This window comes from Arachis duranensis, chromosome 3, assembly GCF_000817695.3.
Source record: "Arachis duranensis cultivar V14167 chromosome 3, aradu.V14167.gnm2.J7QH, whole genome shotgun sequence".
Lineage (NCBI taxonomy): Eukaryota > Viridiplantae > Streptophyta > Magnoliopsida > Fabales > Fabaceae > Arachis > Arachis duranensis.
The window spans coordinates 124,585,560-124,612,237 of NC_029774.3; the positions used below are offsets into that span (position 1 = coordinate 124,585,560).

A 26,678-nucleotide genomic window follows, 5' to 3' on the forward strand; every position below is an offset into this window, starting at 1 on the left:
TATATGTGAAGAAACAGAAGTTACTCTTACTTGTAATATTTTTAATATAAATGCTGCTTTAATTTAATTATAGTTTAAATGCATTTAATGAAAATAAGTAGAGTGATGTGATGATTAATTAGTAATTACCTCATGTCCATCACCAGTTGTATCCCTTCTAAAAGAAGTGATTAATTTTCTTCCAAAGGTGGTAACAGAGGAAGCTCTTAATAAGTCATTTTCTGTTGTTCTTCTGATTGGAATTGTTCCTTCTGGACATGATTCCCCAGAGAAGCTCCACACTTGAAAATTCTCACTCATTTTTTCACTCTTACTCTTATGTCCCTTTGGCCTTTCTGGTGGATCCTGCACACATACACTCCCACTAATCCCAATTAAAAATGTTATTCATTCTAATAAGATATATTAACCTTAATTAATTAAATAATTGAATTAATTAATTACCAATGGTTTCTGGCCTCTCAATAGAGGATGATCAAAAGCTGGTTGCCTATGAGACACAACACAATCTATGATATCACCATCAGGACTCTGCAAATAATGAATTCAGAATCATATATATATATATATATATATAGCTTTGGCCTAATAATGCATTTAATTATTTTGGTATGTACCTGAATTGTTTTAACACTTGGTTTGTTGATTTGCTGAAGATGGTTTCTTATGGTTCTCAACTTGCGTAGCTCCTCCAATGGCCTAAAGGTTTGATTTTCAAAAGAACATGCCACATGACAAACCATAAGAAGAAGAAGAAGAAAAGGTACTAGGATTGTTGTTGACATGCTTGAATAGAAGAAGAAGAAGATGATGATGAAGCAGCTTCTTTTCACACTTATATCATTCTTCGTTCTTGTAGCTCCATAAACAAAAACAAGACTAGCTTGCTTTTATCTTGATTGTTTTTCCCATAACAATTAATTAATAATCTTTCACCATTTTCAATGCCTTGGGAACTCACTCAGAACAATGTTAGTTCCTTAGCTTCTTCTACTCTCTTCTCTCATATATATCAAAATATGCAAATGGGGTTGTATGTAATCATTAGAAATGAAATCATCTTAGTTTTATATGTAAAAGAAGTGAAGAGAGGAGGGTCTACTTTACACGCTTTGCGTGCCAAGTGGATTTTGAAGGTCTATATATGTATAATAATAATAATTAATTGGAAAATTCCGAAAATGGAAAATTCTCAGAATTTTGTAGAGTATAATTTGTTCCATGGAATACGGAACTTGTTTTCTCTTAATGGAGTCTGGACTATAAGAAAATCTGTCATATAACGTCTGTTCAAATATAAAATAGGCATAGAATGTAGAAAATTATTGTACCATTCACTCGGATTTTTAATAGTTAATAAAGATCCAATTTGAAAAAAAAAAAACCTTTCTTTTTCAAAGATTTCTTCTTAAAGTTGGTTTTTTAAAAATTGCAATAGCTATACTTGATAAATTAAAATAAAAGTAATTATTGATAAGCACAAAGTATAATATTAGAGAAAAGATTTTTCATTGTCTCCCTAACAGAATTCATAATATAATTGTGTTCGATAAATTTATTTTTAAAATTTAAATAATTTTAACAGGCACAAAAAAAAATGAATATAGACATTGATTAATATGTAGAATTATATTAAAATTTTTAATTTTGATATTAGTTTTAAAAATATCTTTTTATTTATTAAAAACAACAAAAAAAACATATTATCCTTTTTATTTATCAAATATAAAGTAAAATATTTGTACTTTTCAAAAATAAAAGTATCTTTCTTAAAAAAATCATACAAATGTTAAATTAGGTAGAATTCTATAATAGAGTCCGAAACTCTGAAAAATAGTCATAGAGACTAAAATAAATTAATGATCAATAATATTTGAAAGACAATAAAAAATCAGTTCAAACCGTTTAAATTTATTTTATTTAATATTTATTAATTTAAAAAAATAAAAAATGCTATAAAATAGAAATTTGGGCTGATATTTTATTGTCTTCTAACATTACCGACCATATTAATATTGTATTCAATACTCAAATTTATTATTAGTTGAGATATTTGACTTAACGATAATTAATATAATTAAGGTGTAAGTAAGTAACTAAAAACAAATATATTAAGAGATCAGATTGAGAATGTATCTTCATCTTAAGAGCGAAATATTTCTCACTAGATTGAAAGATATAATTATTTAGTAAGTAGTGTAATTTTTACTTCAGTTTTTCATAAATTTTCAAATTGTATTAAGCTGGGTTTGGTAAAGCTTTTTCAGGAGGTGCTTGTGCTTTTAAAAAGCACAAGCACGTCATTTTGCGTTTGGTAAATTAAAAAGCTCAAGTGCTTATGCTTGCGGCTTTTAAAAGTTAGATGTGCTTTTGAAAGCACCTAGGAGGTAGCTTTTCAAAGCTGGCTTGTGCTTTTCAAAATTTAAAAGTCTAATATAACCTCATATGTTAACTAATTTTCAAATTTAATGTTTACATTTATGTCTATTATAGTATTTTTAAATTTTAAAAGCTATTTTACCAAACACAATTGATGTTACTTATGTTTATTAAATGTTGTTTTTGATTTGATTTACCAAACATAAATGCTACAACTTTTAAAAAGCCATCTTTTAAAAGTTAACTTTTATAAGCTACTTTTAAAAAGTAAAAGTTTTACCAAACTAAGCCTAAGTTTGATTGGTGGAAAAAATTAGATTATAGTAATTTAGGTAATTTAATATTTTTAGTAATGATGTTTAGGATAAAATAAATTTTTATGATACTTATATAAAATTTTAAAGTTAAAAAATAGAAGAATTTATTTATTATATTTATGTTTATTATGAATTTTTTATTTTAACATTATTTTATTTTAAAATATTATATAAAATTTTAAAGAATTTGAAAAGAAAAATTATTTTTTTGTTATAAACATGTTTATTATATTTTTTTCAATTTTTAAAAGCTGTTTTACCAAACACAATTATGGTGCTTGTACTTATTAAAAGCCATTTTTAATTTGATTTTACCAAACGTAAGTGCTGCAGCTTTTAAAAAGCTGTCTTTTAAAAGACAGCTTTCATAAGCTACTTTTAAAAAGTAAAAGCTTTACCAAACTAAGCCTTAAACTAATTTAAGAGACTGCACACATTATAAACATTACGAGTCAAAATGGTAAGCTTTGTATAAACATTAAGAGTAATACTTGTCCAAAAATAAAACGAGTTCTTTCAATTATTATAACTCAATTTAATTAAGCATCAATTTCTTCCTTGTCTATCACATTTGTTTGACTTTCTGATGTTGTTTTTTTATACAATTCTTTACATATATGTATGAACCCATCTTATAAGAAATTGAGCAGTTTGTTATCATGACATGGGTGTAATTCCTTGACTTCTTCTCTTGGATTTATTAGAAAAGTGATGAATCCATGTCTTACCCGTTATATATACAAGGCAAAGAGGTTAATTAAAAGTTCTTATTGCTTCCTTTGGTCACCTTGTGGGGCTTCAATTCAAAGTCAAAAGAACTTACCACATTCCTCTCCATAATTACATGTGATCCCACTTTAAAAAGTGGAAAATCTCTTAATTTAGGATGCATAATATTATTAGGTTAAGAGAACAAGATTTTGTAAAAGGTAGACATGATTCAATTAAAATATTTCTTCAATCCTTTACTTAGCCGTCAAGATTGTTACTATTTCCAATTCATTATATAGCAATATAATTAATTCCATAGAGTAGTTATAAATTTATAATGATGGCCAAAAAACAGTATTGTTAGAGAGACAAAAGAAAACAGTGAAGACTTATTTTATTTAACATTCATTAATTGATGTTAGAATTAATAAATATTAAACAAAATAAATTCTGACTGTTTTTTGGTAAGTTATTTTAGTTATCAAATATTTTCGGCCAAGAAATTTCAGCAACTTTCATCCGTATCCTAAGCTAATTAACACGCTAATTTCAGCTATCTCAAATTATGAAAATGATGCTAGCTAGGGATAGATCATAGTCATAGAAATACATTATATTCCACGTACCCTATCTACCTTTCATAGCGTATTACATTCCATGATGCTGGGATAGCATATAAATTATGATTTATGAAGGCACCTAACTTTAGAATTTTATCTGTTTTTAAAGGTGGAATATTAGTAAAGCGGCCATTATTTTAAAAGAAGAGAATAATAGAATCATGAGAAAGAATGGTAGATGCTTGGGTTTGAATGATGTGAAACGACATATAGAAGATGATGCCTTCCTAATTACATGAATTAGTTTCCAAATAATAAGGTTCATTCAATCGATTCAAACCTATTTCTCTTTGTGCGTGCATAGTATAATATTCAAATTCCCAAGACAAACATGCATGTATGTCTAAGGCTTTCAAGAATGGAATGGTGATTAGGCAAGCAATGATTTTGTATAATTAAGGAGCTTATGGGGCAGAACCTGCTTAATGCTAATTCCTAATTAAATATACAATTACAGTACGACTTAACTTAGAAAATTGTTGGTTCTCTTAGCTTTTTGGCATACAAAGTTGTTCAGTTGCTCAGTCCCGGCACGGGTCGGGTTTACCTGATGCTTGGTGATGATGAGGATGCTGGGTTCGGTTCGTCTTCGTGCGTTAGGATAGGATGAGGTCGGGGGCGAGATCCCGCCGAATTGCGATTTGGTGTGGAGGGTTCATCTGCAAAAAGACTTCGACGTCTAAGTTAGTGTCCGTACAAAAGCGGCAATTAGGGTAAAGGATAGATGATATATCTGGAAAAGGAGTAGGACCATTCCCTTATATAGTATGTACTAAAACGGATCCCACATAAACAGACCCACCTTTTAAAAAGCTTTTTTTTTGCGGTCAGATGCCTCATAAAAGGGGAGGTGACATTCGGGTCGCCTCCCAATTCGGGTCACGTGAGGCCATCGGGTCGGCCGGTCACTCGAATACGGCCATTGGGCCAGTTGAGTCGGGTCGAAACAGAAGTCTTAATTACTTTGCAATAGATTAAAAAAAAACTATGTACCAAATTCAAGTGACTTTTAATAAACTAACTCTCTTTGGATTTAACAAGGTGATTTTATAATTTTAATTAATTTATACCATCTAAACTGTTTTTTCTACGGAGAGACAAAGTGATTGAAAGATGTTGGGAAGCATCTAATTAGGTCCCAACAGAGTGTGTGATGAAAACTAAAGACTATGACTTAGGAGTGTGGGATTATTGTTACTAAGACAAGAATGTTTCTCTTTCCCATTTGCTTCACTTATGATGTGCTGCATGCTAGCAATAACTCTTGGGTGGCATTATATATTCATCTCTCTAATACTACTAATTAATACATGTAACATGGCCATCATTCATGTTTGCCAACCATATAGTTGGAATGGGAATTAATAATGTTGCATGTTTGGGGGACACAAAATGATGGTTAATCATGTGCTTTTAAACATGTGTGCATGGATGAGATGTCACATAATAAAACTACCCCAAGGAGAAAGCTAGCTACCTCTTCCTGTAGCTGCAAACCATGCATGCTAACTTACAAAACTTAACTTTATATGGACCATATATTTTCAATACAGTTCATTTATTTGGAAAAAAAAATAATGAAATGGTATTCTCTTATATTAAAAATACATATATTTCAATGTGAAAATTCACGTGTAGTTATTTTCATCTAAAATTACTAGTTAAAAACTGTTAGATGATTTAACATATTTGATTAAATTGTTATATAACGACTTTTAATTTTTAAGTTCACATAAAAGACAATTATATATGAGCGTCATCTATTTCAAATGAACCAAAAGATAACATAAGTTTTTCTCTAATATACTTAAATCATTTTTAGAATAAAAGTCTACTACCGCATATTAATAATTTGTTACTGAGGCCCATTATAATTTACAAAGAACTTAGTCATTTCTTAGTCACTGACTCGGCCTCGTTTTAGTGTTTTTAGTTTTCTGTTAGTTTTTGAATGTGGGCCATTAAGGCTGATATAACCTTTATTGATTAACAAGCTACTACACAATTCTGACAAAAACCAACACAGCCTTCAACATGATATGAAATAATATTAAGCTCATTCATATATTGTCCACGACAGGTGAAGCCCAACAACTTAGACAGCGGTCTTCATGAAACAGAAAAAAAATTCAGTTTAGAGCAATAATAATAAAAGTGAACTACCAAAAATGTACTTGAATTATTTTGAGGATGACAAAAATAAAAAATGTTTTTGAATTTTATTATCAACAAAAATATCCTAAAATTATTTAAATACACGATGAACATGTCTAATATTAAATATATATTCTCAAAATATATTTTAGAATTAAATTTTGATATAATTTTTTACAAGTATAATTAAAAAATAAAATATTTTTATTTTTAAAATTTAATAATTTTTTATTAAGTATATATTTTTTTATAATTTTTTGTCAACCATCAATAATATTTTTAAAAAATAAAAAATTTAAAAATCAAATTTTCATCCGATTTCTTGTGTATATTTTTTCAATAGTTATCAAATATTTTTATATATTATGAATTAAATACATAAATGCTTTGTTAAATATAAAAATTGTTTGTCACTTATAAAAAAAATAATATTTTATTTAAACATTTTTATCGTATTTTTAAATAATATAAGGATATTTTTATCGTTAACGAAATTTAAAACATTTTTTTTGTGTCAAAATAATTCGAATAATTTTTAGTGATTTATTCTAAAAATAATGGTATAATTATTTTATATTGTATTGACATATATTGCTCAGACAAATATATAAATATAGAGAACCCACAAAAATATTTAGTAGCACTAAAACAGAAAAATAATGTTATATATATATTAAAATTAATTATTAAAATCAATTATCAGTATAAAATATATGTTAAAAAATATAAATATATATTAAAAATAAATTAAATTATATATATATTTATACATAAATATATTAATAACTGATTTTAATGACTAATTTTAATATACAAATAGCATTTTTGAAAACGGAGATATGGTATGATTGAAAATCTAAACTGCCGTGTGCATCTAAATAAGTAGCTACTCTATCTCAATGTCTTATGCTATCATATCTCAAATTGAGTTTTATAATTTTAAAATATGAAGTAATCAAAGTACAAATAACCCATATTTTAAAGATTACTTAGTACTTAGTGGTATCAATCAATCCAACAATCTTAGATAATGGTATAAATCTTTGTCCCACGCATGCAATGATGTGTCAGTTGGCTTGAGCTGCCACATGACATGTGTACAAAAGAATCCTTCCTACTAAGTCAAGGAATACGGCTTGTTCTTCTCACCAACACTGATGCAGAATTGAGCATTGTGATAGGATAACACACACGACCAGTATTTAAGATTAAAAAAGTATATAATATAAGTAAACAATATGTAAGGTATCTTATTTGATACAGACGGAATGAACGATGATATCCACTATACCAAGCACAATATAATAGTGTATATATTTAAAGTTATTAATAACTCCTAAAACATACCAAAGCATTAATTGGATCATTGATATGTCAAAAATTGTTGTCTTTTTAATGGGGAGGATAATACAGAAAACTTATCACGAGCCATGATTAAGCTTGGACTGAGATCGATCAAAACACGTCTATCATAGCGTACTGCCCCACTTATGGTTCCTTGTATATATATGCTGGTACGATAATATGTATGTGATAGATAATGGAGTTGCTAAATTTGGTTTTGATTCTGCTAAATTAGGAAAGCATTTGTTGATGTGTTAATTTAAAGGAGAAGTGGGAGACAACAAAATCAGAATGTGAAGGAATAAAATCTCCTATGACTATATAATTCTAAATTCATAATCGCAATCATAATCCTTGTGTTCTTCCATAAAGATAAATAGAAATCATTTATTCTCTTAATAAGTTAATAGGAATTATAGGACCTTCATTTTTGGCTTAAACCTATGATATGATGTACAGACACTGATACGGAACATAATACGATATGGAACACGCCGACACATGAATTTTAAAATCTTATAAGATACAGTGATACACATACATATAAAATATAAAATATTTTTTAGATAAATCGTAATGATATTTTGATATTTTATTGATATTAAAATATAAATTAATTTTTTTAATTATTTTTAATATTTTTTAATTATATCAAGTATCTAAAATACTTTTGTTTTAATAAGCTATATATAAATTTATTTCAAGAATATATCTTAAGAATAAGATTGGACACACTGACACAGTGACACGTGATGATATTTAAGTGTGTGGGCGTGTCCAGAAAAGAATTTTTATTATTTTATTAAGATACAGTTGGACACAGCAGACACGCGTGTCAGACGAGTGTCGGTGAGTATCGTGTCCAAAATGTGCCTGACACGTGACATGACAACTCAACAAAGTGTGCGTGCTTCGTAGGCTTAAACATTTCAAATATTAATTACTTAATAAATAAATAATTCATTTTCTTTCTTTTTGTTAGATTTTTAAAATGTCTGGAAATCACACAGACAGACACAATAAAAATAAAATAAAAAGTTAAAATTAAAATACCAAATCCTTTGGTTAGGCAATGATAACATTATTTGGGGCCATGGCATCTTTTGTATACTTTGGAAAGTAGCTAATTTTTCATAGTTTCATATCTTTTATCGATCACCACTTAAAGAACTAGTTTTAGCCATATATTCTATAATCTATATAGCATAAGATTTTCGCTTAAGTGGCACTTCTAAATGATTCGAAATTAAATTATAACATCTTTATGATTTCAGAAACATCTTATTATAATAAGATTGAATACAATATATATAGTACCAAGGAATCATAAAAAGCACCATTTCATGCCAGAACATCGTACAAATAAAGTGGTTAATGACGTAAAAACCCACTTAATATTATCATTGTCTGAGTTGGCTCTATGCCTATAAAAATCGAGGTTGCAAATCATTGTTCAAGTAAAATCTAATAAGGGTCATATAGAAGTTAAGAAGTACCTCATGGAAAAGAAAATAATCATGTGCTTGCTTCATTGCTTGTCCATAGTAATGTGTTGCTTGTGTGGCAACTTAGTAACAGTGCATGCAATTGAAACACCAAAATACACAGTGATAAGGTCTGAATCAGATTTCCAAATCAGACTCTATTCTGAATCCACATGGATGTCAGCTCTTGTTCTTCCACCAACTTCCTTCGACAACTCCACCAAAACTGGATTCCACAGGTCTTGTTTCCTTTCTCACTATATATTTTAAGCATCATAAAACAATATAAGAATTATTTTTTAATTTTGCTCTATATTATCGACACTTTTCACATTTGCATTTTGATATGATTCTCACTACAGCAGAACTCTAGGTAGTCGCTTTTATATTATATTTAATATCTATAGACGCCTAAATTTTTATTGTGCAAGTTTGTTACATTTGAAGAAAATATGGTATCATAATATTTTTAGAGTTTTTATGCAAAAGAAGGGCCGTGCAGGTTGTATGAATACATTCACGGTGGCAATTTGAATTCATCAAAACTTGCATTCACTGCACCGGTCTTAACCAGCATGCCCTCATCAGGGGATGACTATGTTGTGAGGATGTATGTATCTGCTAGATTTCAGGGGAAACCGCCACTGCCAAATCAAGAGCTGAAGTTGCAGGTAGAGAAGTGGAAGGCTCAATGCATTGCAGTGAGGACCTTTAGTGGTTTTGCCGCAGATGATAACATTTACAAAGAGATCGAAGCTCTTATAAACAGTGTAAATAGACGGCGCGAAGATGGAAGAAGTTCAGGGACAATACAAGATAAGGGGTCATACACCATTGCTCAGTACAATGGTCCGTCTCATAACACAGGCCGCCTGAATGAAGTGTGGATCAATGTGTCTGGACTTATTTCAGAAGGTTGTCCACCTTCTCAGTGATTCTTTGTGTCGTTCGTAGTGCTTGGAGTTTCTTCTTGTTTCAGTGACATTGTGTTTGGAGTCTGTTTCAGTGTTACTGTAATTGAGTATCTTGCTCTTTTTAGTATTTTCTGTCAATGCGAATAATGCAAATAATGCTCGTGAAGAAAATATGCTTGCTACTTCTAACATTTGGACGACAGTGCTGATATTTTATTATAAACAACAGCTTGGAATTTGTTTAGAAACTTGGAACCTGTAATTTCGTCATACGCATTACCTTTTCAAAAAGCAAACTAAATTAAACTAACCACCATCCGTAGACCTTTGACTAGGAAGAAGAGTATAGGGCAATATAGTATAATTTACATTGTTTTCGCGATTACATGGTTACACGTGGAATTATTTTTTATTCTTAAATATCTATCACTTACATTAAGTATATAAATATAAGCAAATTTGGCAATTCGCAGGTGTACTCAAATTCACAGAAGCTACCTCCCTCCCTAACGTTGGAAGCTTCATGTTGCATGCGATGAACATAGTTGAGGTACATGGAAGTGTAGTGGCTTACATTTGTGGTCTGGTCTGGACAACATAGAGTTTCCCATCCCTGATTACACCTTCAATGTCCTGAGGAGAGCCATACAACTCTTCGATTGCGCTTCCTGCACGAGCAATGCTTGAGAGGATTGATTGTCGAAAATTACCATCTGTTATTAATGGGTCAGATGAGTAATCAAGCACCACTTTCTCCTCCTCGTCCATTGGCACACTGTTCATAGAGGAAAGTTGGTCATAATGTCACAAAACCTTTTTACAGCAATTGAGCAACAAAACAGGGACGAGGAAACTTGATCCTTTTTTTACATCAGGGTTGGTATACCAAAATTTGAAATGTACTTCTTTATTCAGTTATATACTCTTATCTCTACAGAAACTTTTTTAAGATAAGCTAATTAAATACCACGTTCAATTAATTTTGAATTCTGCATCTTTAATCCAAGTTTTGGCAGAAATGGTGAATCACTTCATTCAGAATTTGGGATAAAATGAAATAGTTTGGAGGCATTTTTTTCACTAAATTTATGTTTAATTAAATGAAACATCGAAGAAGTGGTATGAAAGGCAAAGGTTTACCTGTCGTAAAGGCCAGCTCCAGCATAACCTTCTAGGTCTTCACCATTGGAATCAGATCGAAAAATAATTGACCGTCTAATGAACAGGCCAATAGGTTTGCTAGGATATCCCAAGATCTAGAGAAGCCCAAAACCATCAGCAAAATAACAAAAAATTCATGCAACAGATGTAGTACTGGTACAGGTAATTTCCCATGTTTACTCTGATTTTCTTTTACTTGATTCATACAATAATGTGATTCTGTTGGTGCTAGGTTATTTCCCCATATGCAACACGTTCAAAATGATCTATGTAGTCAATAATGGGAAAATGCTTGATTGTAGTAGTTGTCGTTGTGACATAATCTTAAAAAAGAATGATAACTAAGGATACGGATTTTACTGAAAAAGAGGGGTCATAAAAAAATTACCTGAGGGGAGTTCAAATCATGTTTTTTGCTTATAAAACTCAAAGCACGTCCGGGATAAGCTCCGACGAGTGTTTCTCCGAGCCCCTTTACCACCTATGTCAAAAAATTTTGACACTTAATGTCTTGCTGCTTTTGTCCTTTCAATTCTTTTTTCAAATAAATATGTATCTTGAAGTGTGTGGAGGCATAAGCTCGAAAACATAAAATCAATTAATTATACCTCAGCATATATTTCTGATGCGTCTCCAGAGGATGGATTGGTTGTGTGGATGACAAAAGCATAGTCCGCATTTATCACTTCCTGTACAAGGACAGCCATGGAAAGATACTCGTGGTCGAGTTTTACTTTTCTTGTGCTGAAGTATGCCCTTTCGTTCCACTTTGAGCCCCAGACCTTTTTGGAGAAACAAGAAAAAAAAATCACAGAGGAGCATTACAAAGATAATTTTTCCTAAAATTTTAAATCAAGTTGAACAAATCATCTTCAATTACAGTCGACATTTGTTTGATCACACATTGCTAAAACTTCCAACTGCAACAATTTGAGAAAATTTAAGTAATTCAATGAGGAAAGAGGAAAATCAACAGAGCAGATTGCTTGTAAAAGTGTACTAGAACTGAGTTGAGCCTAACCAACCTAAAAGTGAACTCTAAGGAAGGGTTGGCCAAGACTTAAGTCTATCTAGTCCTTATCTATAGGCAAGGTGGGACTCTAATGACCTGGAGCATGAAATTTGATTGACTAGACATATAAAGGGTAGACCAATAAGGCAATAACAACAATTAAAAATACTTTGATACCATATTACGGAATATACTTAACCCCAAAAGCTACCTATAGGGGAAAGTTACACATGACTTATAAAAGCTACCTATTACAATGATATTTAATTATATATGAACATATCAGCGAAAGTATGTGATATAATCGATTACATAGTAAAATCTTCTTATAATGACAATGTATTAAAATTATTCTCTTATTTGTAATTACTAAAGCTAATTATTTTTACAGTTACGAAATGTACACTAAGCATTGACTATTGACTGATATACTGTAAAAAAATTGTCTTATACAAACTTTCTAGTAATTTATTATTTTATTATACAAAAGCAATTTTTCTTTTATACAATCTAAACAAAACATATTATCACAAAATCACTTTTTATTCATCGAAACATTAAATTGAGTTTATCATAATCGATTATAAAAGAAAATCTATTACACTTGAGAAATTTTAGTGAAACAACAATCTCAGTTAAGAAAAATTTTACACACACGTAAGCCTCACCTTTTTTATAGCTTTCCATGCTTGCTCCCAGCGCTGTTCCCCTTCATCACCTGGCCAAGGCATTCCAGAACTCTTCATCTTAGTTTTCAACTCCTCTACCTGAAAATAATATCCAATTAGGTAGGGATAGCTATATAAATCAAATAATGCCTTCAGGATCTATCAAAAATCAAAAACCAGATTTTCAATAAATTTGTTTAGACTTTGGCATAAGACCTTTCAGATTCAAATGCAACTATAATATTCAAAAGAGAGAGATATATTCCTTGTGACATGTAACTGTTATGCCTAATTCTAAAAAGAACATACCAACTTGGATGGTGCATTCAACTCTAAAACAGTTTCACGGATATCCTTGAGAGCACTGAAATCCTCTTCAGTTAACTTCCTTTTGAGAATATTGATCTTATCAGCCACTGCCTGTTAGTTAACATAGCGTCCAAACTTTCATTTAATCATTAGAAATACTAGCATATAATATTAAAAAATGGGTTAAAGTAATAGCTGTTGCACATGCATTTACAAAATTTCAGATATTGATTCCAAACAACAATAAAGGTTCAACATACAAGTTTGCCACTGCCAGAATGCTATCTTAATACACCTAGACTATAATAATAAATGAGTAACATTTTGTCATGAGAATTGAATTTACGATCATAGGGTTCAAATTCAAATTTACTTCTGTTTGTGCCTGCATGTGTATATGTGAAGAAAACCACAAAGCTTGATGTAAGAGATAACATGCAGAACCTTATTTGATTTATCGGATAGAACATGTTCAAAAACTCCAAAAGGTATGGCAACCGAGGTAGGAATTCCAATCCAAGAAGGTACTTTTCCTTTTAAATAACCAATGTTACGCGATTTAGCTCCAACCTGGGAAAGCACAGTATTTCACAATGTTATGCTGAAGGTACACAGTAAAAGGAAATACGTGTCTGGTGTTTGGCCAAATTGATGTCTAGAACCAATAGAGACATTAGCAATAGCAACTATAGCTGTTTAAAATTGATGCTACATTTCTAAAATCTAACCATTTCATTGGTGAATTCCTCAGACGAGATAGCATATCTACCACTAAACTTCTTTCTGACCAAAGATATGGGTGGCACAGAATCACCTTCTTTCAAGTGAGTTGATTTCTTATCAGTAACTTCACCTTCCTTCACCTCACTGTAAGAAATGAAAAATGAATATAATAATAATATGAAATAACAAAAGTGAACAATATAAGAAAGGAAAAAAGAAATCCAAATTTTGGTTCCCTGGTGAGAGAATGAAGAGATTGTTCTATTAGAAGACATTTCATCTCACATAATGTGATATGGGTACAAATGTATGAACCAGTTAAGCATGTTGAAGACTTGAAAGTTGTTCATATATTTATTCATATTATATATCTGTAGCTTGATTTAGGATGATAAAAATTGACATTATAATTAGAATAGGAAGTATATTATTCTTTTGCTGTAAATGAAAGCATTAATCTCAATATAATTCCATGAGGCAGATAGGGTTTTCTACCAAGAAATTGTACATGACTCGGTCTGTTACCTATAAACTACATCAGCTGATGTTGGTTTTAAGCGTAAGAGCTTTCCTTTATTTGCTTGGATGTCACCCAGGATATTTGGATCAAAGCACGTAGCAAAACACACCTGAAAAACTTGAAACCTTAGTGCATATAAAAATCTTTATAGCAACAAAATTTATCATGCATATAAGATTTTTCATTAACCAAACCTGGGTCTTACTCTGTTGATATATCATCAGACAAAATTTTTCTTTATCAACATGAAATATCAACTACATACTTCTCATTGTATTCAATTTTGCTAAGAGGTGGCATGCAAGATCAACATGGTAATTCTTGTATTATTTATTTTTCAAATTTATTATAATCACATTCAGGGGTGGGTTAAGGGATGGTGCAAATATTCAAGTCTTACCATACTGATAATTGGTCAAGCATTAATTTTATTACCATATCAATTCAAGGAATATTAATGATTGGAAGTTGAATCTACTAAAATGAAGCTAACTTGTTTAAGATAATGACTAACTATAAAGTTAAGATCTGGCCTGAGTGCACTAAGCTGACTAGAAGTTTGACCAGTTCCTAATCTTAGAATATTCATTATACGTGACGGCAAATTATTTGGGTTATACACTGATGACGCACCAAATTAGACATAAAATAAACAATTTCATCATTTAATGTTAGCAGCGTTAGATAGTTACAACAATAAACCTGGCTATCCAAACCATTCTACCTTGCTGTTTCTTGCTCGTACAGAAACATGGGATAGGACATCTGGCATGTCGGGTGTCAGCACAGCAACTGTACCATCTGGAATTTCTTCCTCCCCCTTCACACTCTTTGCTACCAAAATGGTCGGCCGCTCATATGATTTGTTCTGAACTGCAAGCAACTCATCCACAACCTCAACATATCCAACTGTTTCAACTGGGCTAATGACCTGCCAGCTGTTCCAGACAAGCTAGAGTTGATTAGAAGGTTATCACTATCAAACAACTGAAAAGTGATATGACAATATAACATGTAAATCACATTATATTGAAGGAAAAAAAAATCAGGGAATAAATTTGAAAAGCATGATTCATTCCACCTCCCAAGATTCGCTGTCTTTCTGAGTACAGGATCCAGTCTATTAACAAGAGTAGACAAAGAAGCAGCCGAGCCAGCACGGATAATTTCTTCTGTGAATATTTCCACCTGCACAAGGAAATTTAAGAAGAGAAACAAGGGGGGAAAATGGAAAGAAGACAGCATGTAAAATAAATTAAAAGGACATACAGCCCATCTGTCCACGCCTAGTAGTGATCCAAGGTACTCTGCTGATGGTTGTAGAATCTGATGGTATGACTCTGCCTTCTTTGCGAGTGCAAGGCGCGTTCTGTCAAGAACTGATTTTGCATACAATGCCCAATGACTGTCTGTAGTCTTGCACATACTCAAGGCAATATCCCATCCCTTCAAAAGAAGCCCCAAAAAAGAAACAATAAAATATTGTGGTGGACATTTTCCATTATCTAAACAAATAGATCATGAACATCAAAATTCTATAACATCACAAGTTACTCAGCACCAGTATTTATACAACACCTGTGATATCATACTATTCTTGTCAGTGCTATGATTAGTGCTTAATTTTGCTCGATGAGTTTATCTATATACTGCTGCTGCTAAATGAACATCCACATTTTTTGTAAGCAATAATCTAGATTATTGTAAACTGTGTAATTGACCAAGGGAGAAACATATTATTAAATAATGAAAAACTATATAAAATAACAAAGGTCATGAAAGAGCTGAGTAACAACCTAATCACACATATATTTATACTACCAACCTCCTTTCTAATTTGGCACCATCTATTATATTTAGCTTGTATCTAAAACAAACAATATGTGTAAAACAATCAGTCAAGAAACAGTTTTCCTAAAAGCTCATTTAATAGTTTTATATTTAACATGCCCCTCGTGTAAGAGCCCCTTGGGCTTAAAGCATGGGCAATACATGGTCATATCCATAGGCAGCCAAGATTGAACTTTGCATTACTTAATACTTAGTCTAGGCTTTGACATTATGTCAGAAACCAACACTATTCAAAGTTAAGTTGTAGCTGAAGGTTCAAAAATAGGGTGGCCCAGCACATGAAACTCCCCATCAGAGGATGTAGATAAACTTTCCCTCATAAGCAAAGAGGTTGTTTACAGGATTTAAATCCCTGAATTCCAGGTTACAAGACCACAACCTTACAGGGTCTCAAATGGTTTTATGTTTAACACATGCAAAATTCATCCTTACTGTCATGTCATAATATTTCAGATGACAGAACAAAACTAAGTTTTTACAAGCATAACTCTGCACCTTGAAATCATGACGATGACACTAATAAGAAGTTAAGCACAAATAAAATGTACATGAGCTGCAACATCATTATACCTTCAAACAATAGATAAGATCCTCATTGTCATCTGATGAAAGTGCAAGATTTTCCAGGACCAAGGATATGAAGTACATTATTTTCTGCATTGTCCATACATCAAATCAGAGTATTCTTGGCATATTTTAAGTTCATACATATATGTGTGTGTGTGTGTGTGTGTGTCTATATATGGTGAAATCAGCTGTGGCTACTGAATCAATGACTATAGTGGCTATACTTCAACATTAAATAAATACCATAGTAAAAATTAGTAATAAACTTTTCTTTTAATGAATACAAACATCATTCAAAATAAGGTAAAATATTGAATAAATCTCCACGTGTTGTACTCCAGTTTCAAGACCACTCATAGCCACTATAGTTAACAAATTTTCTAGCCACCCTAAACCTCCCCTATAAACTTATTTTGAAATAATACATAAAGAAAATAAAGTTGGCAAGCAGAATTTAAGAACAATTAGGTCCTTAAAATAGGGTCACCTCAGGTCCAGCATTGTTTAACTCCTCATATCCCCTTTCCACTGCTGTTCTAACAGTAGAATCAAGAGCAACATCCAAAAATAGAAGATCTTTCAGACGACTTTGGGATTTACTGAGTGATGGTCTGAGTTCTTGGCGAGCCTCCAGCAAACCCTATTGCAACATATATATTAGAGGGGAAGTCAACATTATATTTTCAACAATAATGAAAGAAAAAAAAAGAATATGCACTGTATCCAAGCAACATTAACCTCGAGAAGGGGTTCAACATTCTTATCTTCAACGTGTTCCAAGACATACTGAAGTAATTCCTGCTTAGACACAAGTAACAAGTAATTTTCATAATTCAGAAGGCATAACAGCATCACAAACAGTCATATGAAAAGTTAGATAACATTACAGGAAAACCAGAAGGCAAACCAGACACTGGATTTATCTGCACCCCAACCATGAAGCCCTGACCCTGAAGAAAAATAAAGCATAAAGAAATAAAACGAGGATCTGCCAAAATATATACAGATGATACCCCGGGAAGCAGGTGTATTTACAGGGTTGTTACCTCAGCTTTGTAGCCCATGCAATTCGCAATAGCAGATTCAAGATCTGCACCTGAATGAACTGCCTGCATATGATGTAACCAAACCATAATAGTCACTTGGCAAAATATAATCTACAGGTGAGCCAAATGTGTCAAGTAACAAAGAATTGTAGAAAAACCACCAACAAAGGAATGATGAACAAATATTGCAATAATGAGCTCCCCTAAATAATGCAAAGTAGAAACCAAATGATGTGTGCACAGCAACATTTCTCTCATGATCAGACTCAATGTAGATGCATCCACATTAGAATATCAACAAGAATATTGCAAAAAAGGAACAAGAAAGAACAATAAAGTGCAACCGTGGAAAGAGAAGAAAAAACAAAAAGAAAGAAGCAAAACAAAAAGCGGAATCGATGCCACATGTATGAATCTAACCTTCAAAGTCCTCATGTAATGTCCTAGATCACGCAGAAGACCTTCCTTTTGATCTCTTCTGAAATTTGGTTCAGAATGGATGGCACGGTCATAGCTTAGCAAACGTTCTTTTGTTATTCCATTGTCATTCAATGTTTTCCAGTAGACACCAACATCAAAGTCATTGTTTATATAATCAAGTAGTGCCTGTAGACATTTACCAAAATAAAAGGTGAGAATGATAAGGCAAGCCACAAGGGATGAGAGAGATCAACACCTTCATTACCTGACAGATAACAACATCATCTGGACTAGTGTTATTGTGCAACTTCTGGTGCCATTCCTCCATCATTCCACCCTTGCAATCATTGTTTCTCTGAAAATCAGACAGAAATATTCAATGTTATTTAAGATCAATATATGACAACAGCAGGGGAAAAAAATCATACATACTTGGATAACAAGGATTTCATCTCGAATTCGCTGTCCGACATCACCTTCACCTCCACGACCAACAGTAGACAAGATCATCCTCACAAGTTCCCGATGCTGTGGATAACTTGCATAAACATCCTGGAGCAAGTCTGTAAGCCTATCCTGCGCTTTACTTATCTCGCTGTTCCAGTAGGCAACAGTACTTGTGATTAGAAAAGGGGAAAAAAGCACAAATTTATGACTAAACCAACCAAATCTAAAGCAGAAAGTCAGATATTCTGATTCATGTTTTCTACTTTCCAGAGGGGGGTTAAAAGTCTCTTTTGTCCAGAAGTGCATATACAAAGTGATAATAAACATTTTTATAGGAAGTTTACCGTGGCTTCACGTTGTAATTTTTATTCCATATGAGCTGCCTCGTAGCCATGAATCTCATCCACACTAAAATACCCGCGAGACCCAGTTGACCAGAATTTTTGGCTTGATCCATCAAATCTGATGCAATGTTAAACCTGGGGGGGAAATTGTATGATTGATCAACCAAGATCCAACTGAATAAACAATATCCTAAAAAATACTTTGGTAAGCACACTAAATTAGCAATGATGCTATGTTAGATGTTGATGAAGGGCAAATTTTCAAGATCGTGTCATGGATTCATTAGAAACAAAATAATATACTAAGGAATCCTCATTCAGGGAAAAATAAAAAGGGAAAAAGGGGGAAGATAAAGTTCATACCGAAAGAGACTAATTATTTGGAAAAGAATCTACACTATGACCAAAAAGCAAAAAAAAAAAAGTGAGAGGAATAACCTAGGAAACTCCCTTTGTTTACCAAATGTATGATTACTTCCTTTCATGCGTGTTTAGGAGAAGCATTATTTTCAGCCATGTTAAGAACATATATGTGTGAGCTAAACCTTTGATGTATGCATGCACATAACAGACATAACTTGGCAGTTATATTTGTGGCCCAGGAATTTGCCTTTAAGGTTACAAGTATGTTTTGGAGATTAAGTATAAATCATAGTGAAAATTTAACATAACGAGGTCATGTTTAGGCAGACAAACATGGTCACATGGGAATTGCAAATATATTCTATTTTGGATTTTAATACAACAAAGTAATTTAAATAGAGGAACAGAGCAAAGGTTATGTGATGTGAGAATAGATTACTAGGTCAAATAAAAATATCACACAAGAGGATCCATTCTCATTGGAGAACCTAGGCCATTTTGCACATCCGTTCCCACAAAGTAATAGCAAATGATTTTCCTAAAGATCCTTGAACGTTGACCATATTCTTGGATTTGATGACATATGATGATAATTCAACAAACCATTAAAAGTATTTACAAGATTACTCACCGATGCATAAAGGACTTTTGTGCCTCGCCTTCCATTTCTGCTATTTTATCCAACAAAAACTTTGCAGTACCCTTTCCATCACCAACATCCTTTCAATGGGGGAAAAATCTTATCAGTTTAGATGATAAGGTTATACAAACCAAGACAGATTGATTAAGTGGAATCTCTGTTAACAGTTTCAGAAAGTGTAACCTTTGTAATCTGCTTCTTCCCACCAAATTCAATATAAAAGTTTGAATCATTGTTCTTTATCCAGTTTCCATCTGACTTTAGGACAAACGGTATTCCTTTAAAAGTATCATCTTCAACCTCTATATCTAAGGATTGGACCTGAAAATTAGATTGATATTATTAGCTTTCTTCATCACAGATCTAAAAATAATAAGAGATTAAAATCACAACTTCAGATTAATTTTGAAGGCACCTCATATGAAGGTTGAGATGAAGAACCAGCTTTAAAAGGTGTTTCAGCGGCCTCATTCATTGTAACAGAACCAGGGGGCAGAGTACTTGCAGGGGGCACCTAAGATGACCATGGTTTTCCATGAGAGGATATAAAAAAACAGCAACTTTAACATCCAAAATCATCCCATCAGAGTTACAAATAACAAACAAATAGCCACAAACTCACCAACCACTCTCCAGGTGTTGTTCTAGATAAGGCCCAGTGAAGTGTAATAGGCATTTTGGAGTCTGTAGCCAGGTGAACCTTTATCTTTCCAGCATCCTTGGTAACAAGGACCTTAAAAATATGAAAGATTATCAAAATTAGGATCATCGTCTAAAAGAAAGAAGGACCCCCTTAAGAGAAAGAGATGACAAAGGAAGAAAACATCAATGTGATCAAAATGTCTCACCAGAAGATCATCATCAGCAAGCTTGTATATTGTCTTATTCAAAACAAGACCCTTATCATGTTCTTCCCTTTCCTTGGCATACCTTTCAATTACTCTCAGGGCCTTTGGAGTTTGTTCAACAACACTTTCAGAGACACTTTTAGCATCACTTTCAGCAATGTTTCTGTTGATCAGCTGTGTTAAGTCTCTCTTTTTCCGTTGTATTCTTTCAACACGAAAATACTTTTTCGTTTTCAATTGCTTGGCAACTTTAGTTTGTATCTCTCCTTTGATAATCTTCTTCTGTATCTCTTCCAGAGAAGAGCCCTTATCAAGTTCAGCTAGTAATTCTCTTCTTGCTTCCTCAAATTCCAACTACGTCAATTGCAAACATTGATTGCAGAAAATTTAATTAGATACAGAAAGTAATAAAATGGGAATTATAATTTTGACAATATAAGTAATTAATAATCAAAAGAAAAAAATGTAAGATTAAAAAGGATATTATAAAGTTACAAGTTGTTGTTCTGGGGAGTAGTTAGGCTTCCCAGCTTTTTCCCAACGTATATAAGCTTGAATCTGTACAAGTTCATCAGGGATGGTCTTTGTTTCTGAAACAGAAGGCTTTGTTTCTGAAACAGAAGGCTCCTTTACTTCAGTGGAATCAGTTTTTTTGGTTAGCCTCTCACGGAGGTCTTGTATAGAAGTACCTCTAGCTACTTCTTCCTGTAGTTCACGTCGAGCTGCTTCATATTCCTCCTGACATAATACGGGTAGAAATCAAATACAGGTAGTAGATGGGCAGACAAAATGTATTAGTTTCAACTCAAGCATAGTAAAAGCCATGGACCATATAGTGTGGATTTTGAATACTAACACCTCAAATTAAAGAAAAGAATTGTGATTATCAAATTCAAGCATGTGGAGCCATGGAGGGCTTTCCCTCTCATGTTGCTGAAATATCGAAAAGTGATGCTGTATAGATATCTCTTGGCTATTGTATGGAGGACTTTCTATCCTCCATATCCTTGTATTCCTCTCCATCTTAGTGATATTATTATTTTACCAAGAAAAGAATAAATAAATAAATAAATCGGCTATGTGCATATCTGCTTCATTGCTGACCTTCTCTTGCTCTGGAGTGTACAGCTGTTTACCCTTTCGTTCCCACCTTAGGTATGCTTGAACCTGTACAAGGTCTTCAGGAACTGAAACTTGTTGAAGTATCTTGTCCTTGACTCCTAACTTGATGTGAAAGTTCTCACCATTGTTTTTATACCTGTGTGTAGAAGAAAAAAGGATGATGTTCAATATCACAATCACACTAACATTTTGAGTTCAATACTGCAGAGAAAACAAGCAATACTATGTAATGCGCACCATTTATTCTGAGCTTCGTCAAGTATAAGGAACTCAATAGCTTGTGCAGCAGGTTCATCAATTTCAATTTTAAGGAAGGATGCTGAGCCAGACTAATAAGAGCAAAGTAATAGTAAAAAAAAATCAAATCTATAAGTCAATCAGAATCCTGGAAAGTGAACGGTAAACCTTTTCACTCTTCTAGTTATTAATGGAAACTCACTTTCACAAAAGGTGTTCTAAGAGCTCTGTTCTTGTAATTTTTAGTTCCATCTGGGCGACGAGAAGGAAGTACCCACTTCCTGGAAATAGGAAATAAGTATAAGTGGACAAAATCTTCCTCAAGTAACAAGATCCACTACATGTTATTACTCAATAGTCCAACTACCTAAAACAATAGAGGAACAATTACTAAACATACCCTTGACCATCACAAATAACTCCCCAATGCAAAACCAGAGAGCCACTACTACTTGAAACCTGAATATCTACTACTGTTGCACCTTCTGCTGCTGGAGAGCTAACACCAACCTGCTCCATCAATCACGAGCATCAATTAGCTGACAGATTACTACATTACATTCCCGTATTTATTATTAGTAAATAAAACTCAGTAGTTTGGGGCAGTTGTCTACCTGCAATTCGACATTTCCTTCAAGGTTGAACTTCCCTGAAAGCTGATCCATGGCCAAAAATGAGTCAATACTCAATAACATTTAATTTCAAATAAGCACATCCTACTGTCTCAGACAAAAGATATACAACACTGGCACTGTAAGCCAGTTCTTGTTATGCCTTAAGAATCAGCTGTTCTCACCTAGGGGCTAACCTTTTGCTTGAAAAAAATTGATCAAGATTGAAGAGTCTTCTCCTGAAGCTAAATATAACCAAATCTTATTTTTTGAATACTTTTAACAACATGCTTCGGCCTTTACATCACGCTTTAAAAACAAGAAACATGCCTACTTCTTTTCCCACACGTAAAAGGTAATCTGAGCTTACACCTTAATTGCAGAATTGCATTATACTAATAAGTAATAACAATGCCTCAGCATCATATAAAAAAAAAAGTGAAAATCACATTTACAATAAAAATAACATAAAATCCGAACGATGTAGCCACAAGGAACATGGTTCAATACTTCAGTAATAAGTGCTTATATAGGATACCTGAGAAGACGGATTGGTGGTTAACACAGCGCGTGGAATAACCGCTTGATGCCTGAGCTTTCCCATAGCTAACTTGCGTTTCCTGGCACAGAGCCTGTTCCCTCGGAAATTTGTCGAGAGGAGAAGCTTCTTCGGTGGATACGATCCTTTATTGGCGCTCCAAGCTTGGAATAAAGAGTTTGAAGAACCAGCCTTACTTTGATACTCCGAAACCGCTTGACAAAGCAGAGTCTGGTGGAATATACTATGGCTCACACTGTTGCTCATATTCGTGGATCCACTTCTTCCTTCTCCTTATGCTACACAAATCCAAAAAAAAACTCATGATCAACACGCCATTAATCAACGCAGATTATAGATTACACAACAAGATAACTAGAATTAGTAATTGCTGAAATCAACAATCAGCTAATATCGAACGTAAATCAATCAGAAATCGTAAAAATGCATCGATGCGAAGAAAAGAAGGATTCAAGTTCGTGAAATGGAGTGGAGACGGAAAGGAACCTTGTTGAAACAAAGCTTCTTCGGCTGGAAGCCTGGAACTGTATGAGATCGGAATCGTGTGAGATAATGAGAGAGGTGCGAGGAATGGAGAACGCGAACGAAGAAGACGAAGAAGATAATGATGATGACGACGACGACGACGACGTGGCGAAGGGGAGAGTTTTTTTTTTGTTCGCGCTTTGGAATCAGAATTCAGATTTCAGAAGTGTGATTGTGTGAATGAATCATGGATGAATGATAGCTGTTGGTTCGTTCACTCGCTCGCTCTCTTCAGTACTTACACTCCGAGATACTAATATCAATGCTGACTGACACGTGGCGGGAAATGATTGCATAGGGATCGGGCGTGGTGGGTAATCACGTGCCTGTCCCGTGGAGACTCGGCTCGTGTCAGAGAGGATACTTTCAAAGTGTTAATTTCCGATTTTTTTAGTAGTAACTTTTTCTTCATCCTTGATCTCCCCTTACTCTTTTTGGTTATTTTCGAAAATACCATTCCTCCTTTGATATTTTGTTTGATAGTTCTCACTGCTTAAATTTCTCATAATCATGTACACTTTTTCTTTTTCTTTTTTCACAATTATTATTGACCTTCCTTAGTTGAAATCGTAGGAGACATGAACATATAAGTGATTAATAATATGGAAAAGTATAGGAATCGTGGAAAAAAAATAATATATTTCATAAAAAAAGTTTAATTATTTGAATTGTTAATTATTTTTAATTAACAAAGATAAGGAGATTCGAATTCACAACCTTTTAAATTAATGGAAAAAGATTATGTCATTTGAGTTATAATGCATTGGCAATTGTTAATTATTTTGCTATAACAAGAATTTAAAATTATATATAAATATAGACAAATATGTGTTAATAATTTTACCAAAGATAGGAATGAGACTCGAATCTGCAACCTCTAAAAAAAAGAAAAAACTAGAATATGAACATTTCGAGAAATATTTTTTTATATTTATAAAATATTTTTGTTGGTTTTTAAAACTGAAGTTCAAATAATTTATTTAAAAAAAATATTCAATTATATATGACTATTTGGTTTTTTATAATTTTTTTAGTCTGACAAATTAAAAATTAATTCATTGCATATTAAAATTTTATTTAAAAATTTATTATTAACTAATAAATTATTATATTATTATATGTATAAGATGAAATTTAAATTTTTAATATTTATTTAAATAAATTAATAAATTAATTATTACATCAACCTGAATTAGTTAGCTATATATGAGTATAAATATGACTGTTTTCTTTGTCTTGAAAACAATAATAGAAAGTTGAAATCTACCCTAATACAAACCGTCATTGTATAAAAGTCTTTTAAAATTTTATGTAAATAACAAAAATGTTATATTATTACAGATTTACAGTAATAAAATATTTTGGTTTGTCTATACTCTATACTCTATTGGCTTATGTTATACCAATTTTGTAGTTTCATGCACTTGTTCGACCCCACTTTGGTAATTTTAAGAGACCGCTTTTCTAGATTCCGAGTATTTGAAGGATCGAAGATGCGTAGATATTTGATAAAATATTATGTGATCAATTCCATCGTACATTTATTTTACACATGATTAATTATGACTTTGAATCACTGAATCAAAGGTCGTATTCAAATATCTTATCCGTCACTGCATTATTATTTATACTCAATTATTAATTTATTATCTTCTCAAGATCAATAAAATCTTAATTCAACACGCTGGCAAATATTTCATTTCATTTTTGGCCGAGAATGACAACTTCCAAAGAAACTACTATTAAAAACTATAAAAACAAGTGTCATCATATAAATGAATATCATATAAACAGAAGTATATCGTCTGATCTTTAAAGTAAAACCGTTAATTATTATTACTTTATTAGTATATATAATATATTAATATATATGTTTATCAATCATCACGGAGAAAATGTGGGATGCAAACAGAATTAGGTGTAAGCATTACAAAAGGTACACAGTGGTGTTGAAAATGAAGAGCTTTCACAAGTGAGGAGCTAGAAAATAAAGCAAAGTTGATAAGAACACAAAAATGGAAAAAATGATTTGTGGTTAGTCACATGAAAACGGACGGTAGCAAAACATTAAGATGAGAGACACTTACCCAACCACACAAGCAAAGCCAAACTCATTTGTTAACTTTATTTTTGTTGAGGTATGGCCTTGGGGTTGTGATTTTGTTTTATTTGAATCCCTTTTAATTTGCGACGAATTGTGTGTTTTTGAATTTTAGTTTGTAAACAAAAATTTGCATAAAATTAATTTTACAAACTTGATTTTAATAAAAAATAAATTTGTGTTAAAGTGATTTAATTATTGTACTTTGATTCTTGAAATCTTGAAAAAAGTAATCATGGATATTTGAATCCCTTTTAATTTGCGGCGAACTGTATCATAAGCATCTTGATTGTTTGTTCATTGACTCATTTAAATCATACTGAATTATTTTAGATGCTCAAAAACAGCCTAAAATGGGAAAGAGGATTGAAGAAGAAAAGAATCCTGAAATAAGTAACTTTTCTTTCTAGAGAGAAGGAATCCAAAAATAGTATTGAGAAGATGAATGAATATAATTGATACAGATATTTATAATGCAATCATGTAGTTGTAGAATGCAAGTCACCCATATGAAAAATAATATACCCGACACATGGATCGGGCCGATTTTAGTTAGATTTGGATATGATTCTAAAATTTTATTGAGTTTATTTTTAAACAATATATTCATTTTTAAATTAATTCAAAATAAATATGTTTAAATTGAGTTAGTTCAATATATAATTAATGTATACTATTTTG

The 26,678-nt window shown here is 32.1% G+C and overlaps 3 protein-coding genes across 5 annotated transcripts in view; 1 reads left to right on the forward strand and 2 right to left on the reverse strand.

The window, feature by feature from the left end:
* The window catches only part of LOC107481358 (uncharacterized), a 4,844-nt gene extending 3,735 nt beyond the window's left edge, over positions 1 to 1,109 (reverse strand). For both annotated transcript variants that reach the window (XR_008006829.1, XM_021139142.2), the window contains exons 1-3: positions 618 to 1,109; positions 445 to 531; positions 130 to 345 (exon numbers count right to left, since the gene is read on the reverse strand). Coding sequence is in view for 1 of the 2 variants with exons in the window: in XM_021139142.2 (XP_020994801.1) it covers positions 130 to 345; positions 445 to 531; positions 618 to 785 (471 nt within the window). In the remaining variant the exon portion in view is untranslated. The remainder of the gene's footprint in view (positions 1 to 129; positions 346 to 444; positions 532 to 617) is intronic.
* A 7,877-nt stretch (positions 1,110 to 8,986) lies between these two features.
* On the forward strand, positions 8,987 to 10,094 carry LOC107481357 (uncharacterized). Of its 2 annotated transcripts, none has more exons than XM_016101641.3 (2): positions 8,987 to 9,248; positions 9,512 to 10,094. In XM_016101641.3, exons 1-2 carry the CDS (start codon positions 9,025 to 9,027, stop codon positions 9,942 to 9,944), a joined length of 657 nt encoding a protein of 218 aa, XP_015957127.1. In that variant the 5' UTR covers positions 8,987 to 9,024; the 3' UTR covers positions 9,945 to 10,094. The 2 variants fall into 2 exon arrangements, with proteins under 2 accessions (XP_015957127.1, XP_052114807.1); XM_052258847.1 differs by having other exon boundaries at positions 8,999 to 9,248; positions 9,635 to 10,094.
* A 161-nt stretch (positions 10,095 to 10,255) lies between these two features.
* On the reverse strand, positions 10,256 to 24,126 carry LOC107481355 (alpha-glucan water dikinase, chloroplastic). The gene is made up of 34 exons (XM_016101640.3): positions 23,858 to 24,126; positions 23,351 to 23,649; positions 22,816 to 22,857; positions 22,602 to 22,711; positions 22,404 to 22,482; positions 22,202 to 22,293; positions 21,947 to 22,100; positions 21,338 to 21,580; positions 20,843 to 21,196; positions 20,617 to 20,727; positions 20,410 to 20,508; positions 20,178 to 20,315; positions 19,986 to 20,074; positions 18,992 to 19,126; positions 18,633 to 18,795; positions 18,466 to 18,555; positions 18,201 to 18,386; positions 17,781 to 17,843; positions 17,622 to 17,684; positions 17,473 to 17,532; positions 17,222 to 17,374; positions 16,738 to 16,821; positions 15,586 to 15,762; positions 15,398 to 15,504; positions 15,041 to 15,254; positions 14,322 to 14,425; positions 13,802 to 13,940; positions 13,518 to 13,643; positions 13,074 to 13,184; positions 12,765 to 12,863; positions 11,693 to 11,866; positions 11,473 to 11,565; positions 11,064 to 11,179; positions 10,256 to 10,698 (listed from the first exon to the last, which is right to left on the reverse strand). The coding sequence occupies exons 2-34, from the start codon at positions 23,615 to 23,617 to the stop codon at positions 10,494 to 10,496; spliced, it is 4,440 nt and encodes a 1,479-aa protein (XP_015957126.1). The 5' UTR covers positions 23,618 to 23,649; positions 23,858 to 24,126; the 3' UTR covers positions 10,256 to 10,493.
* Positions 24,127 to 26,678: the final 2,552 nt, after the last annotated feature.

Coding starts and splice junctions, on each gene's coding strand:
- LOC107481357 (XM_016101641.3), top strand. CDS start 9,025: ATGGAAAAGAAAATAATCATGTGCTTGCTTCATTGCTTGTCCATAGTA. Junction 9,249..9,511: donor ACCAAAACTGGATTCCACAG/GTCTTGTTTCCT, acceptor AGGGCCGTGCAG/GTTGTATGAATACATTCACG.
- LOC107481355 (XM_016101640.3), bottom strand. CDS start 23,617: ATGAGCAACAGTGTGAGCCATAGTATATTCCACCAGACTCTGCTTTGT. Junction 20,728..20,842: donor TTGCTGATGATGATCTTCTG/GTGAGACATTTT, acceptor CATATTTTTAAG/GTCCTTGTTACCAAGGATGC. Junction 17,685..17,780: donor GCATGGGCTACAAAGCTGAG/GTAACAACCCTG, acceptor ATTTTTCTTCAG/GGTCAGGGCTTCATGGTTGG.